Genomic DNA, 15628 nt, shown 5'->3' with positions numbered 1-15628 from the left:
TAAAATGTTACATTCATGTTGAGTTTTGCAGTTTCTGTCTTAGTCAGTTAAATAACATGCTGCTGTCATTTTTCACAGCTCTGATGTTGCTATTTTCAAATATCCATTACTGTAAGAAATGCCCACTGCTCTATATTGGTTAGTTATTCCCCAGGTGCACAGTATTTATATTATAAAAACACTTTACTGTGCAGTATTTTATTTGTTTATTTTTATTTATTTATTCATTTAACTCTTCACTTTTATGTTATTTTTTATACACTTTTTTCTAAGGTTCACATTTGTGTGATGACTTTTGCTATAATTGCATACATTGTGGGACAATAAAATGATTTTCTATTCTTTTCTATTCTATTCTGTTCTGTTCTGTTCTGTTCTGTTCTGTTCTGTTCTATTCTATTCTATACAAGAACTTAAATCCATTCAAATTACAGTTGGTGGCGCTAGTGTACCGTTATGTTACTTGTCAGCCACCAACAAAAAGCACACGAAGAAGACGAAGAAGAAGAAACAAAACAGTAGAGAGTGATCGATTGCCGCGTAGACGATCTTTGAGAGTGTGTCTCCGCGGTGCATTATGGAGCGTGTTCTTGCTGCTGTCCTCATCACCCCGGCTGGCTAGCATGGAGGGAGGCTTGTTTTGGGACTAGAGCAGCCTCAGCTTTTAACTCATTAGAGCCGATAGTTACCAGGAGCTGTCCACCTTATCTTGCTGTTGTTTCTGTTAGTTTATCAGGGTAGTAAGTGGTAAAAGTTAGCACACACAGGCGGAAGTAGGAAACATTTTGGAAAGATTGAGAGGGAGAGCCAGTACATGTACACTGCTGAGTTCTTATTGCAATATTTTAAACTCATTTTTACTACCTGGAAACTTTGAGATCAAACAAGTTTGGACCACTTAATACCAATTAATAAATGCAGCATTAATAGATTTTTCTTTTGCTGATGCTGTCCTGTATGATCTAAAGCATGTCAGTCTGTGTGAAGCTGCACAGACTGCAGCTGCTGGGAAGCTGCATGAACTCCTCCAGGATGGCATCCTTTGGGAAACCACTTTTCAGCTCCTTCTGCTCTCTAACCTCTCAGTGTGTTCAGAATCAAACCCTCATCCTCGGATCTCAGCAGCTGAACCTCGCAGTGCTCAGCAGAAGACTCTGTGATGTTGGTTCTAATCCCACATGGTGCCAGAGGGCAGGTCTGCACAGATGGAGTCACTCTGCTGGACTCAGGAAGGAGATCCTGCTGCAGGGAGGAGCAGCCTGGCCTGGTAAGATTTACACAGATTACCTCAACTTACCTTGATTACAGGAACCTGTAACACATAAAGGGTCTAATAGCCGGAATTAGTTTAAAAACATCTATAAATCTCCCCTCTGCCAATAATCACCTTAAACTCTTAGCAGCATACCACTTATTTAGTGTCACTTTACTGAATTTATTATTATTGCATGCCTTATGTAAGTATAAGATATATGCTTATACAGTATCTTATACTTTATTTCCAAGAAATAATTCCCTATAAGTCTTGATAAATAGATGGGAATACGCAGGGTTCCTGCAGATCATTAAAAAGTCTTAAAAGGCATTGAATTCTTCAAGGTAAAATCAAGGCCTTAATTGGTATTAAAATGTCTTAAATAAGTCTTTCGTAGGTCTTAAAATTGTTACCACATCAGAAATAGGATTTTATTTTTGTAAGCCACATCACACATTAAAATAAATGACCGTCCTGATAGCGGAACCGATATAAATGATGTTGTGGCCGGACCTTGGAGTGATGTGCAATTAACTTTTTATCTGGACAACATGGGGAAGTTTTAAATTAAGTGAAAATAGGCTATTCATCTAAGAGTTTCCTGCATGGCTAAAAGCACTGCCAGGGAAAGTAGATGAAGCACAATGGGAATCAAGGCAGTGGAGACACATGTTTGAAGCGTGAAAATCAAAGCATCAAAGTTTTGGAGAAGCAGCAGATATTTCTCCGTTCTGTTCCACCCTTGTCTCTGCAACGCCTCCACAGCATCTCCCAGCGCCAGTAGAACCAAATCTCCCGATAATGTTTGGCGGTACGCCGACGATGAAAGTAGAGGGATTGAGTAGGGAACAAAAAAAGTTAGTGAATTCAGCTCAATAGTTGTTAGAAATAGTGTTACACCGATACCAGTATCGGACAGGGCCCCGATCCAGCACTAAAACGGTGGTATCTGTATCGGTGAGTACTAACAAATACGGCACTGATACCATTTTGAGAGCCAAAAGTTTATTCAACTATTGTCACCCATTCCAGGTAGGCAATAAAACTGGATTCACTTTGTATTAGTCTTTTTCCTGCCTCACAAAGGTAGGCAGAAACTTGATAAAGCCATGATGGCAATTATTTTACATCCAAGTAGTATGCAGTTCTTCATATATTCACACACATCAATTTCAAACAGATGGTATTGGTATCGGCCAATACTGCACAGCTAGGTATTGGTATCATATCGGGGCCAAAAAATTGGCATCGGCGCAACACTAGATACAAATATATCTGTTATTTGTGCGTTTTTAGCTTTCTTCCTGTATTGAAAGTTTTTCAAAATTCGAAACATATCTACCGGGCCAGACAGTAATGGTTTATGTTAAAATAAACATTTGGGGTAAATTTGTCGCTACCAGGTTTTTCTTGTGTTTATTGTAAAGTTAGTCCTAAATTTTTGTCTTTACGTGGCATTGAAGTAAACTTCCCTTATACTGTAGGAACCCTGATACATCTTTCAAGGTTTTTTTTAAATTTTTTTCTACCGTATTTGTTTAATGTCTCTCCAGCTTCATTCTGCAGTGTTTGCTTTATAAATTAGGAATTGTGAATAAATGAAAAACTAACGAGCTTGAAAAACTATAACATTAAATAACTAGTCATGATTATGTGTATTTTCAAAAACAAATGCAAGCCCTGTTAGAGTTAATCATCGCCTCTACACCTAGTTTTTTAGCTGCATCCTCAGTAGTTATTATGTTGGAGCCAGAATAGGAGATTTTGTTTTGCTTATAGTGTTTGGCTCTGACCAATGAATCAACTAGGCATTTAGATAAAACAATAAAGGAACTAGTGTAGTGCTGAATATAATATTCGATTTTTAGCATCTTATTAGCAGTCTATCACAAGACAATTAATAGACAATTTAATAAATAACTCACAGTTGACAGAAAATCCCAAATATCTTAAAACTCTCTTTTCTGAATCAAGGTCCATATCCACAAACTGACTTTTCTGCAGTCATGCAGATTTATCATGTGCTTATAACATGGAATACTTTTTCTAAGCCCATGGATAGATCTGCATGCTTACAGACAAGTCAGTCTGTGGATATGGACCTTGATTAAGAAAATAATATTTAAAAGTTCTGATGAGTGAACTGAAGCTGTTTTAAACAGAGCAGTGGATTAGGATTCTTTTTGTGTTTTATTAAAAATAAAAAAAAAGGTTAACTGGGGATAGGGGCTGCAAAGACGAAGGCAAAAACACCAAATCATTTCTGAGTGATGGATCAGCAGTTCGCCTCCTCACCAGTTTCCACCCATGTTTTGTATCGCATGTGTAGCCTTTTTAACCTGTGTTAACCAATCATTTTACATAATATATACCCAACCACTGCTTATTATTACTTTTTCTTGATTTTAAATAATTTTTAATGGAGATTTGAAGTGTTTTTTTTTTTTTTTTATAATTATTGGAAATGGTACAAAAAAGCATACATATAAATGTTTAGACTGTATTTTTATTTTTTTTTATTTTTTTGCATAGGTGATTTAAAAGAAAGCACCTCATTCACACCTTATTATTGCTCATCTATGGCTGAAGAAGTGTCTTTTATAACACAGCTGTGCTTTTCCTTCCCCAGTGTCCTTGGCACGCTGCAGAGCCACCGATGCTCCTCTGTCCAGCGTGTCTCCAACCTTCATTGTGGTGAGATAATCGACACTTTGAACAGTTTGTATTATAGCTGTTGCTTCTGTTGTGCTTTTAAACTCCACACCATGATGCTTTTTGAAAATCACTCATTGGACCACACTGATGGTAGATCTTGAAGATTTCCGTGTTCTTTGGTGAAATAGATTTAAAAGCAGAGTTCCTCTGTTGACATCCTGGTCGCTGAATATCACTAATGAGTTTCCTGTTTTATTTAACAGATGAAGTTTGATCAGGAGGGAAATGTCACGTCGTTTGGTAAGTGTTAGAAATTGTCTTCCATGAAGACTGTTAATGTAACTTATTGAACTGCGCTGTGCTTCATCAGGACTGAGCAGTGAAGTTATTCAAATCAATGTTTATACACATTTATACTCCATATTTGATGAACCCAGAAATAAAGACTGTTGTTACATCCTAAACTTTTTCCTTTTTTATGTTTTAAACTGCATTTTGTTACGTTGGGTCTTCATTTTATATAACAACACAAAGTAGTGCGTAATTATTAGGAGTGTGGGAAAAAAATGACTTGACGATATATCATGACAAAACATTTTTATCTAAAACAATGTGAAATTGGGAAAATGGACTACGTCTGCGCTGCCACTCTGGCAGAGGGCGCCATGAGCCCTTTTTCTGTGCTCCGCCATATCTGTCACCATATCTGTTAAGTCAGTCACAGTGGAAGACGTGGACTGAATCAAACCCCAAACAACATGGTTAAAAGAACAACTCAATAATCAATATCATCTTATGAACATATACAGCACTTCCTTTTTTATTTATACATTTGATTTTGATAGCTGGGGAAAAATATTGCAATATATGGTGATACTGCAATATCGTGATAATATTGTTTCGTGACACATATCGTAACCTAACTGCTGCTAATACTTACCCCTAGTAATAATAGCAGTAGTACAGTAGTAGCCTTTTTGCACATTCTCCTCCGTGGATGGATGGATGCCTTAAAGCTGCAGCCTTCACAGACTTTTAATTGAATGTAAGTGTAGACTTTGACTAAATTAATAGAACAACAAAATAATTAGATCCATTCTGTTTTACTGAAGGTTTCAGATTGTCTGTCGGTAGACGACCCGGCATCCCAGTCTAAAGCTTTTTGCTGCCTTCAACTCTGAACAGTTTCCCTCCCTTCTGAAACAAAGCATTCCCACTGCATGATGCTGCCACCCTCATGTTTCACAATGGAGATGGTGTATTCACTTTTATCTTATTTGAAAGGGCTTTGTCTTCTGCTTGTTTCCTTTTCCACCACGAGACTTCTCGTCTTTTAGCTTTCTTTCAACATTTGCCTTTTTCTTCCAACTCTTCCACAATGAAGAGACTTGTTAGCTTAGCCTGGTGGTTTCAGTAGACAGCAATGTTTGGTTAGGAACTGTCTTTTATTCATCATTTTTAGATAGAAAAGAGGCTGCAAATAAGTGCATAAAGCACCTATTCAGTTTTTTTTATATTGAAGCTTTTTTTGCTCCACTTTGTGTTATTTTTAATTTACATACAATTCCAATAAAGTATATAATTTGCAGTTAAATTATGAAACAGTTTTGGGGGCATAAACATTTTGTACGATGCAACATATATAATACTAGTATCTGAAATAATATCTCCTTTAATGTGTTTTTATTTGACAGAAAAGAAAAAGACAGAACTTTGTCAGGAGCTGCAGCTTCAGGCCAGAGACCTTCGCTTCCAGCACAGCACCAGCCTCACAACCAGAAACAACTGCATCATCATACGAATGGCTGTACGTAGTCCTTTCCTTTCTAGACATTCTCTCTCAATCCATGTTTATCTGTTTACTTCTCAGATACTCAATACCAAAAAAAGGTTTACTACACCATAAATGTTAATGTCAGGACGTACAAACCTTCATAACTTGAGAAACATCATGAAAGTAGGTGGATCAACACTCTTTAGCTTGACTCACAGCTATCTCTCCACCAGAGGGCAGTCTTGAGAAGTAGAAGAAGCAAAGCCTGTCAAAGGTCATCATTTTACAGAGATTTCCCTGCAGCTCATTTTTGGTCTGGACCATTTTCACATTGAGGTGTCCACACTCGCTGCCACAACTGGGGAAAAAACAGATACAAAGTTAGTTTAGAAATTATTAGAATAAAGCATCTGTCAGGGACAGAGATAGAGGGGGGGCCAGGGGTGGCCATGGCCATCCTTAGCCAATCATTGGACACCCCTGTGGCCACCCTTACCATTTATTTCCCTCTAACAGCAAAACATTTGAATTTTTCATATATTAACAATTACTTGACAACAAATGTGACAGAATGTGAGTGTTTTATGGGGTAAAGAGAAACTGTGTCTCTGCAAGTCATCTATGAGTCTTCAGTGAAATCATAGATAAATAACTATTTTAATAAAAACATATTAAATGATCAATTTTTGTAGACATTAGTATTTGTAAATATCAATTTTATGCAGAATAATTACTGATAAAAGTAGGTAAGTATTGATGATGATGGAAAAGATGTTCGCCCCAAAACTCAAACCTGAAAAATGTTTATCCACTATACATTTTATCCAGAAAGCACAGATATTTGAATATATTCCTCTATTTGTTAGCAAATTATGTGGGAAAGTATAGAAAATATGGTTGTTCTGCTCATTAATTTTCCTGTTGGAACAGTGTAGATTGACCCTGAGGTTCTGGCCCCTATCAGCTTTTGGCCCCCCCTCAGTGTACATTGGTTAATGCCTGGCCACCCTTATTAACATTTTCTGGCTACGCCTCTGGCATCTGTTTTTAAAAAAACTGTCTCTGCTAGTTTATACAGCAGTGCCAAAGAAACATATACTATAGAGATGTTTTAAGATAAATATCTATTCTCACGTGTCTTTGTTGACTCCTGTTCCAAACGCTCGGCACTCTACACACGCAGCAAGCTCCTGGCAGAAGCCTTGGCAAGCGGGGCAGTCCTCACATGTCGGGCCACTGTACGGAGGATCACACTGACACTTGCCGCAGTCACATAACCCTCTCCCACTGCACAGTATCTGGTTCCTCCCCAAACACGAAGCGGTTTGCATGGAGCAGCTGCAGTCCTCACCGATCCAGTCACTTTCACACTGACACCTTCCACATTCACACCTCCCGTTGCCTCCGCAGAGTCTGTTAGGCAGAAAGGCTTCAATGGCTGGGTGTTTGGGATCAGTTTGGAAAAGGCAAGAAATTAAAAATAATGATTTGTTGTTTTATACAAAAATCACCTGAGAACGTTTTTGTTTGCCCAAACAATCCCTTTGAAATCAATTCAACCGAAAGTTTTTGAATAAATTGATTGAAAATGCATTTTATAGCAATAGCTATGTTCTTGCATGGGATACTTTTCAATTTTAAATAAATCTACTTAAAATACATGTATTTCTAAATAGGGCTGCAACTAATGATTGTTTTGCAAATTGATTAATCTGTCGGTTATTTTTTCCTTTTAATAACCTGATAGCAAAAAGTTCCTTTAAGAAGAGTTTTTATGAAATTAAACCAGTTGAAGCTAAAAGATTTTCACTTGAAATCTGGATAGACAATAAAGGATTTTTATCTTAAATGCAAAATGTTTACATATTTTTTTTTACAATGCATGTATAATTACACTGCTTTAAGTGGGTTTCTCTATCAGCTGAAGTCATCGTTTAGTTTTTATACTCTATATACTTTATACAGTTAAGAATAAATTAATTACTAAACTAGATGACAATTATTACAATTAATCCAGTTAATTGTTTACGCCCTAATTTTAAATAATTATTTAGTTTGAGATGCTGCTGCTATAATTATGTGATATGAGGCTTTTTGCAGATATTTATAAGGAGTTACCATAAAAGGATCCCACACTGTAAAAGTGGATATTTTTCATCCTCATCAGGAGTACTCTACCTGTTGTTGAGGTGTGGACAGTTAAAATTGCTGCACTCGCAATATCGTCCACTGTACGCCTCCTTTGGATTTTCCCTTTTGTTGCACTCACAGATGCCCTCCACACAAGAGCCCCTGCCGCTGCAAACTGGCTCGTTCGGCCTGGAGCGGCACCGCTCTTCGTCTTGGTAGGAGATGGCATCGCCTTTAATCTGGCAGCTGACTCCAAAATAAGGCGTGTGGCATTCGCAATGACCATTGACCAGAGCCCCGTGGCCGTTGCACTCTGGGCTGTTTTCAGCACAGTTCCCGGTGCAGTTACACTCACCTGCAGGTAGGAAATTTAATTCAGTATGAAACATGAACCCTTTAGATCTAGTTTAGAAGCAGAGATGCTCTCAAGGCTTACACATCAATGATATCTCTAGCTTGAAGCCCTCGGAAAACCCTCTGGGTGTTATGAGAATGGACCAGGGTCCTGTTCTGTTCTGGTTTGAGGTTCCACTCTTACTGGGACACTGGCTGACTTCCACACTCACCTACATCAGAAAATGGCTATTAGTACTCTTAAAAACCCATTACACATAAGTATATATTATCTATCTAACCTGTAGGTTTCTTGGGTTATCTGTGACTATGTTGCTGAGGGTGACATTAACTTCAGCTGGTGCGTTGCTGAGGTCGATAATCAGCTCTGGTGTAGGATGGCCTGGTGCTGTGGAGATGGTGAGAGAAATGAGCTCAGGAACTCCAGGCCTCAGGTAGACAGAAACCTCCTGGGGCTCCAGAAAAACAGCTCTGGTATTATGCATCCTAGCGTCCTGGTCAGCCCTAGGAAAAAAATAAAAAAATCCTTATTCAATAAGTACCGTACCTGGGGGAATCAGGCACACTATTATTACTTAAGGGAAAATTATGCTTTAAAAACGTTTAACCGATATAAAACCTGAAAAGAGCAACCTGTGTATCAATTTCCATATAGTCTGAAGCCCCAAATAAAACCTGAGTCCAACCAAAGGCCTTCAGAAGATTTTTGGAATAATCGTCAACTAATTTAGTAATTGATTAATCGCTAACTGGAATATAGAGACTCTAAAATATGCCTTTAGCTTATAGAGAAACCCACTTAGAGCAGTAATTATATTAAAATTGCACAAAAATATTTAAACATTTAGCATTTATGATAAAGGACAGCTCTATCTAGAACCCATCAACTGGAAAAGTTTCACCTGGTTTAATTTAATAAAAAAAAGGTCTTCTTTAAGGAATCTATTCAATCCTTTTTTTTTTCTTTTTTACTCAAAGAAAAAATGAACAAAGTGCTGACTGGTATTTAAGATCTTAGTAAAATGCATCTCTTTGTAATAATGACAATGGTAAAGTAGTGTGAATAGAGGTTATACAAATCTGCAGTAGGGGCTATAAAAGCTCTTTCAGAGTTTTTCTGATGATTTATTTTTTCCAATAAAAACAATCAGGACATGTTTAGTTTATATCTCACTTGATATGCAAGTCTGTTTTCCTATGATTTGTGCAGCTAAGAAAGACAAAGACAATTTGTCAATGGAATAAGATAGTTCATGCTTGTAATAAAAATAATAACTCCATTATCTAACTTTAGGTGCATATTTGATTATTTTATTCTAAGGAAAGACGTTATTCCATCGGCAAATTCCTTTATGTAGCTGCTTAAATTAGGGACATACCGGGTATATACATAATTTAAAACATTTCTACTGATTTTTAAATCAATTTTGCAGTGTTCTTTGTGTCCATTCATCATGTTTAGTTTTACTAATCCAGGATAACATATGTAGCGTTTGATTAGTGCAGGTTGTATGTTCAAAGAGGAAGTTACAAAGGAGCTGATTTGCTGCTGTCACATATCTAACTAGTAAACTAAGGTTTGCTGCACAAGTTATGATGCTTACCGTCTAACATTCTTTAGCACCCACACTCTGCCAGTAGGGTTATAAATCTGACTTCTGGGACAGCCACTGCTCTGCAGGTGCTCTGTTGTTGCACAACGAATGTTAACACCTGGAGATGTACACCAAGCACATTCGGAGCCCGCCAGGATGCACTGGTCGCAGCTTGAGGCATATTTCAGACACCTCTGCTCTTCAGTCCAGCTGAGACTGAACTGGAGCAGCAGCAGCCAAAGGAACAGCAGCTTCACAGCCATCCTGCAGTCACAGAGGAAGGTTGGATTGATGACCTTTCAGCAACAAAATGATCCAAGAAAGCTATCAAAACTGAAATAAATCAGCATTGTTCTGACCTAGCCATACATAAGAACACAGGGACATTACCTGGCCTGTTGACACTTCTTCCTGCTTTATGAGAGCTGTAGGATCTTTTTTCTGCAGAATGTAGTGCATAGATATCAGGAACCCAGAATGCAGAATTCGTTTCTCACTGTTGCTTTTGTTTTCTGAGTCTCTGCTTTGAACATTGACCTGTTGAAGATTTTATTGATCTGGATGCTCACTGCAAATATTTACAGGTTGGACTCGACTCTTTAAAGGACATACTATAAAATGCATTGATTGCCATTATACAACACATTCGCAACAAACAATAACATGCAGAAATCCCACCATGCATACGTGTCTGTTTTCTGTATGGTGACAGAGCATGTTTAACTTTTCTCTTTGTAGTCTTTGAAAGTCATCGTGACCCCAGAGTCTCTTCTGGTGTTGGATTTTCGTGGTCTGGGTCTGGAACGGTGGCTGGTCCTGGAGCTGGCCCCACAGCTAGCATCACAGACACACTCTCTGCCCTTTGAGTTCAGAGCCCTGGAGGCCATCCTGCAGCACAAGGTTCCACATGCCTCAGACTGTTTTAAGATAACATGTTTTGTGTGTTTATGCATGCGTCTCATGGATCTGCATCAACAGGTTAACACATTGCAAACCCGACTGAACGATTTGGAACCTGTCATAATGGACACTTTGGAGTACCTCGTGGATCCTAAAATCCTTTCTGCTGATAGGAGTAAGCTGCATATTCTGCTGCAGAACAGCAAGAGGTAAAGTACTTGATCACAATGCAATGATGGAACTAAAAAACGTAGGTGGTTCATCTTTTGGTTTGATTCATTATCTCCTGTCTGGCAGCTTGTCAGAGTTGGAAACAGACATCAAAGTTTTCAAGGACTCCTTGCTGAAGATCCTGGATGAGGACGAGATGATTGAAGAATTGTGTCTCACAAAATGGACAGATCCAAGAGTTTTGTATGTTTCTATGCCATCTTATTCAAATCTCTGAATGCTTAAATCAATGACTGTGGATTTACATAGAGCTGAGGCGTTGTTTTGGCAGAAAGTTTAAAATGTATCTACCCACTACAGAAAAATGAAAGGTGCATAAGAATAAATCTGAAATGTGATTTTATCCCCCAAATGATAAACACTTGTCTGTGTGTCTGCTTCCCAGTGAGGAGAGCAGTATGGGTATCGACCACTGTGAGGAGATGGAGCTTTTACTGGAGAATTACTACATGCAGGTAGTGGCTCTTTGCAGCAGAAAAAGGGAATATTTAAGCAAATGTTTTATTGATTCATGTTCTGTATCGATAAGCGTTAAAAAAACAGAATCAAATCCACTTAATGTTCTAAACATGAATAGTCTCTGCATCCACATGCTGTATAAAGTCTCACTGAAGTTAACTGAAGCCAGCCCATCTACCGCCTAGTTGATGATTGAAATTAATAATGATTCCTTTGAGGGTTTCTTTATATGAAAAACATTTTTAGAGGAACACCACCCAAAGAATCTGTCCATTTCATACCTTTAGACCAGGGTAACTAAATAAAAATCAGCAGGGTCCGAATAAAGAAAATCAACAACCAGTTAAGGTCTGGAGACATTTTTAATTATAATCTGTTACTTTAGACAGAATTTAACACTGAAATAAAGTGAAGTGTTTATGCATCCACTAATTTAAAAATATATATATAAAATTTTTTTTTTTATTTTCTATTTTAAAACCTAAATTGTTTTTTTGAAGTAGAGAACATCATTCTTTCAGTTTGGTATATAGACAATTTCCTGTCTAACTTTTTTTTATAAAACACATTTTTTTTCTTTCCTTTTTATGGCTTAATGAGAGCAGTGGGCTTTATGCTGCCCTGCAAGGCTTTTAAACCTGGGTTTGATTGGAGACAAAGCCATTCTCAAGCACCTATCAAGATGTTCATTTAGAGCCTGGATGGATATTTATTTTTGATTCTGTTCATGGTGGAGAATCCTGCTTCACAGCAGTAGGTTGAGCCAAACATTCTCAGAATGTGCAGGGTCACCTTTAAGCATGCCATTTCACTTCTTTCACCAGTTCACCGCAGTTTTTCCAGCAGTCAACGCTTTCTCTTTTTCTCATCATCTTCTCCTTCTTTCCATTGTTTGGCTTGCCACAGGTTTGCCTAATGTGTCTAAAGGTAGCTAGCATCAGCAGCCCTGACTGACACAGCTCATTAGCTAATGCTGTAGCCAACCCCTCTGAATGTGGCAGCGGGAGGAATATTGATGATAAATCAAAGAGACGGTTAATATAAATGGTAACAAAAGAGCCCAGAAAAACTTCTAAAGAGTTTAAAGGTGAACTTGAAGCACAAGGAACATCAATATCTGATTAAACAATATCTTATTAATCTGTCTTTGTTTGAGCTAAAGTGGACATAATGGGAGCTGACCAAGGAGGACACCATAGCTGGAAACAAAAACATCTGATTGGAATTCAAACATGTTGGCAATCCACAAAGCTATATCCCAATAACAGATGAGACAGAATTTGAATTTTTCCTGCACATCAGCCCTATCTTTACAGACAGAAAAATAAAATGTATCAAGAAAAGAACACTGTCCCTAATGTGAAACATGGTGGAGGCTCTGTTATGCTCTGGAGCTGCTATGCTTCATCTGACATGGGATGTCTTGAATCTCTGCAGGGTAAAATCAAATCTGAGGACTATCAAGGGATTCTAGAGAGAAATACAGTATGCTGCTCAGTTATAGAAGCCTGGTCTCAATTGCAGGTTGTGTGTTCTTTAACAGGATATTGACCCAAAACACACAGCTAGAAACATGGCATCTGGGAAAGGGACCCTTCAAACCAGAGACAACTGGAGCAGTTTGCTCATGAGGAGTGAAAATACCTGCTGAAAGGAGCAGAAGTCTCACTGACAGCTACAGAAAATGCTTGATTGCATTGATAGACTCAAAAGGTTGTGTGCAAAATATATACTTAGGGTACCATTGTTTTTGTGAAGGCCTCTTTCATTAGTTTATTTTTTTTAAATTCGCTCTGCTGAAGCATGGTTGAAAAGCAATATCTGACTTTCAGTTGTAGATTTTCATACAATTTAAAAATATATATTATTACTTTTTCTTAGATTCAAGTTATGCATGTGACCATCATGGTTTTTCGTTCTTAAATGAGGGGTAACAAAAATTCTGTCCACGTTTGCAGTGCCATTCTTTCAACGCTCTTGAGTAAAGCAGTTTTTGTCTGCTTTTGCTCTGGGAAAGCAGCAGTGGATTTCAAGGAGGCACAATGGTTGGTGCTAAAGAAAGATTACAGATCCCAGTTAGATAATAGCAAGCTGTTGAACACCCAGCTGGTATCCCATTCGGTCCAGCGCCGAATCATGACATTAACAGTTCTCACGACCTTCATAACTTCCAGAAAGCAGTTAAGCTCTTCTGTTTTGCTTTTTATTAACCTAACTTTATTTTTTAGGTCATACCAGATATTTGTTGTGTGTTCTGAAACAGGAATTCTAATTGAAAAGGATATTTTTAGCTTTGAACATCATTGCTAAGATCATGATCTTCCCTCTTCACGCAGGCTGAGGAGCTTGGCAACAAGGCTAGAGAGCTAAAGGGACTGATAGACGACTCAGAGAGTGTCATATTTATCAATCTGGACAGGTACACACCTTCATTGTACATTATTTTTACATTTCACATGCACACAAGTCTAAAGAAAGAGACATAAAACTTAATTTTATTTTCATTTTGCACTTAATCTGTTTCCTTTTCTTTTTCTTTGACTCTAAAAAATAGTTGAAAATATTTGAATATATATAAAGATACTTCTGTTTTTCTCGCTGTAGCCATCGTAACGTGATGATGCGTCTGAATCTGCAGCTGACGATGGGTTCCTTCTCTCTGACCCTGTTTGGTCTGATCGGGGTGGCTTTTGGAATGAATCTAACCACAGCATTTGAAGATGTAAGTCCCTGCGCTGTTAAATGTTTATATGTTACATTGTTTGAAATCCAGCCTCTAAGTGTGGACCTATCTTTTTCTGTCACAGGACCCTCGTGCTTTCTGGCTGGTAACTGGCTTCATGTTTTTAGGCAGTGGGCTGATATGGAGACGCCTCTTATCATTTCTAGGACGGCATCTAGAACCTTCAATCCCACCATTGGTAATCCAGATTTAATACTCCCACTACACTCTATTCTATGTGTTTTTAGATGCCTTCAGCTTTATGAATTTATGAATATGCATAAGAATAATGTGTTTTGCACATTGTGTTATGTCACGACCACATCTTGAGAGTAATTCATGGGGATGTCATGCAATAGACTGACACAAGCTCATTTAAAGTTACTAATTAAATGACTTTTGAAGGCTAGTTTTATTTGGGAGTAGCTGTTATTTTATTTGAAAAAAGCTTTGTGTTGATCTATCACATAAAACCAAAGCAATCTGGTTCTTCCGTGACAAAGTGTTGAATAATTTTAACACTTTATTTCCATCCCAGGCAAGATTCCTTTTTATACTCCTATTAGTTTCTGTGCAGACTTGTATCTTGTTATGCCATAGGAATGAATGTTTTTATTCCTCACACAGATCCCTCCCATTTGGAAAAGAAACATAAAACCATCAGATATGAAGCCTGGAGTCAGATGAGGTCCTGTTGCAACTTAGAAAAAAAGCGAGCAGAGCCTGCAGCTGTGAAGACGATCGTATCACCACGTCTAAAACGGGAGTCAAGATACCAGGAGTCTCGTCTCTTTGTGTCCCTCTCTTGTACTAGTAGAGGTTGTGTCCATGTTACTCTTTATTATTGGGTTATTTTTGATCATCAATTGTAATTTCATAACTGATTTTATTTAGACTAAAGACACATAGAATATCTCTGAGTTTCTGGTGTTAAAGCCATAGAAGATGAGTGGCAGAGCTGGACCTGAAACAGATTACCAACCTAGACAGGAAAGGAGCTGTATTTCAAAAAGAGACTCGTTCAAGAAAACATTTTTATTTATTTTAATATGAAATTTAAGTAGACATGATAAAAGTTTAATGTCAGCCTCTAGCTTATACATAAAGAAAAGCTTTATTTTAAACCAGAGTGTTTACAGTGCTGCACTCACTGCTTTGGAAAGAATGACTTTATCAGATGACAATCTGGTATGTGCAGTGATTGCCAACATGTGTCATTAAAATGTTCTAATGTACAACAACTGGTTTGCGTCATTTCTGATTAAAACAGTGGCTAAGCAGCCTCACCAGTTTGTTCTGAGTTAAAAAGATTAGCAGAGTATTTACATGAAGTAGTTTAAGACTTCATAGCTGCTGATGACTTTGTTGTGTCACTAATCGTATCCAGGATGCTAATGGTAAAACATCTGTGGAAACATGAAAATCTCTTTGATTAAAAGGTTTTATCACGTTAGATACATTAAACCTGAACTTTGCCTTAGCAAATTGAAAGTATTGACCAAAAGTTACTTATGGCTAAATAGCAGGTAATTTTGGAAGCTGATTACATTGTT

The 15628-nt window shown here is 37.7% G+C and overlaps 2 protein-coding genes across 2 annotated transcripts; one reads left to right on the top strand and one right to left on the bottom strand.

The window, feature by feature from the left end:
* Nucleotides 1–525: 525 nt before the first annotated feature.
* On the top strand, nt 526–15305 carry mrs2 (MRS2, magnesium transporter). Its single transcript, XM_015380798.1, has 12 exons — nt 526–1267; nt 3885–3949; nt 4174–4210; nt 5605–5717; nt 10502–10663; nt 10742–10872; nt 10961–11077; nt 11280–11349; nt 13690–13772; nt 13958–14075; nt 14161–14274; nt 14703–15305. Exons 1-12 carry the CDS (start codon nt 970–972, stop codon nt 14760–14762), a joined length of 1368 nt encoding a protein of 455 aa, XP_015236284.1. The 5' UTR covers nt 526–969; the 3' UTR covers nt 14763–15305.
* LOC107088548 (integrin beta-1-A-like) lies at nt 6288–10469 on the bottom strand. The gene is made up of 6 exons (XM_015380799.1): nt 10154–10469; nt 9773–10027; nt 8450–8672; nt 8251–8380; nt 7863–8169; nt 6288–7097 (listed from the first exon to the last, which is right to left on the bottom strand). The coding sequence occupies exons 2-6, from the start codon at nt 10024–10026 to the stop codon at nt 6815–6817; spliced, it is 1197 nt and encodes a 398-aa protein (XP_015236285.1). The 5' UTR covers nt 10027; nt 10154–10469; the 3' UTR covers nt 6288–6814.
* Nucleotides 15306–15628: the final 323 nt, after the last annotated feature.

This window comes from Cyprinodon variegatus, unplaced genomic scaffold, assembly GCF_000732505.1.
Source record: "Cyprinodon variegatus isolate N-32 unplaced genomic scaffold, C_variegatus-1.0 Scaffold221, whole genome shotgun sequence".
Lineage (NCBI taxonomy): Eukaryota > Metazoa > Chordata > Actinopteri > Cyprinodontiformes > Cyprinodontidae > Cyprinodon > Cyprinodon variegatus.
This window is presented reverse-complemented; position numbering and strand designations above follow the sequence as displayed.

Bases quoted from the DNA above. Each gene is read 5' to 3' on its own strand.
- mrs2 (XM_015380798.1), top strand. From the start codon at position 970: ATGTCAGTCTGTGTGAAGCTGCACAGACTGCAGCTGCTGGGAAGCTGC. The intron at 5,718-10,501 runs GTACGTAGTCCT...TTCTCTTTGTAG, and splicing joins GCATCATCATACGAATGGCT to TCTTTGAAAGTCATCGTGAC. The intron at 11,078-11,279 runs GTATGTTTCTAT...TCTGCTTCCCAG, and splicing joins TGGACAGATCCAAGAGTTTT to TGAGGAGAGCAGTATGGGTA.
- LOC107088548 (XM_015380799.1), bottom strand. From the start codon at position 10,026: ATGGCTGTGAAGCTGCTGTTCCTTTGGCTGCTGCTGCTCCAGTTCAGT. The intron at 8,381-8,449 runs GTTAGATAGATA...TTTCTGATGTAG, and splicing joins ATAACCCAAGAAACCTACAG to GTGAGTGTGGAAGTCAGCCA. The intron at 8,170-8,250 runs GTAAGCCTTGAG...TCCTACCTGCAG, and splicing joins GCTAGAGATATCATTGATGT to GTGAGTGTAACTGCACCGGG.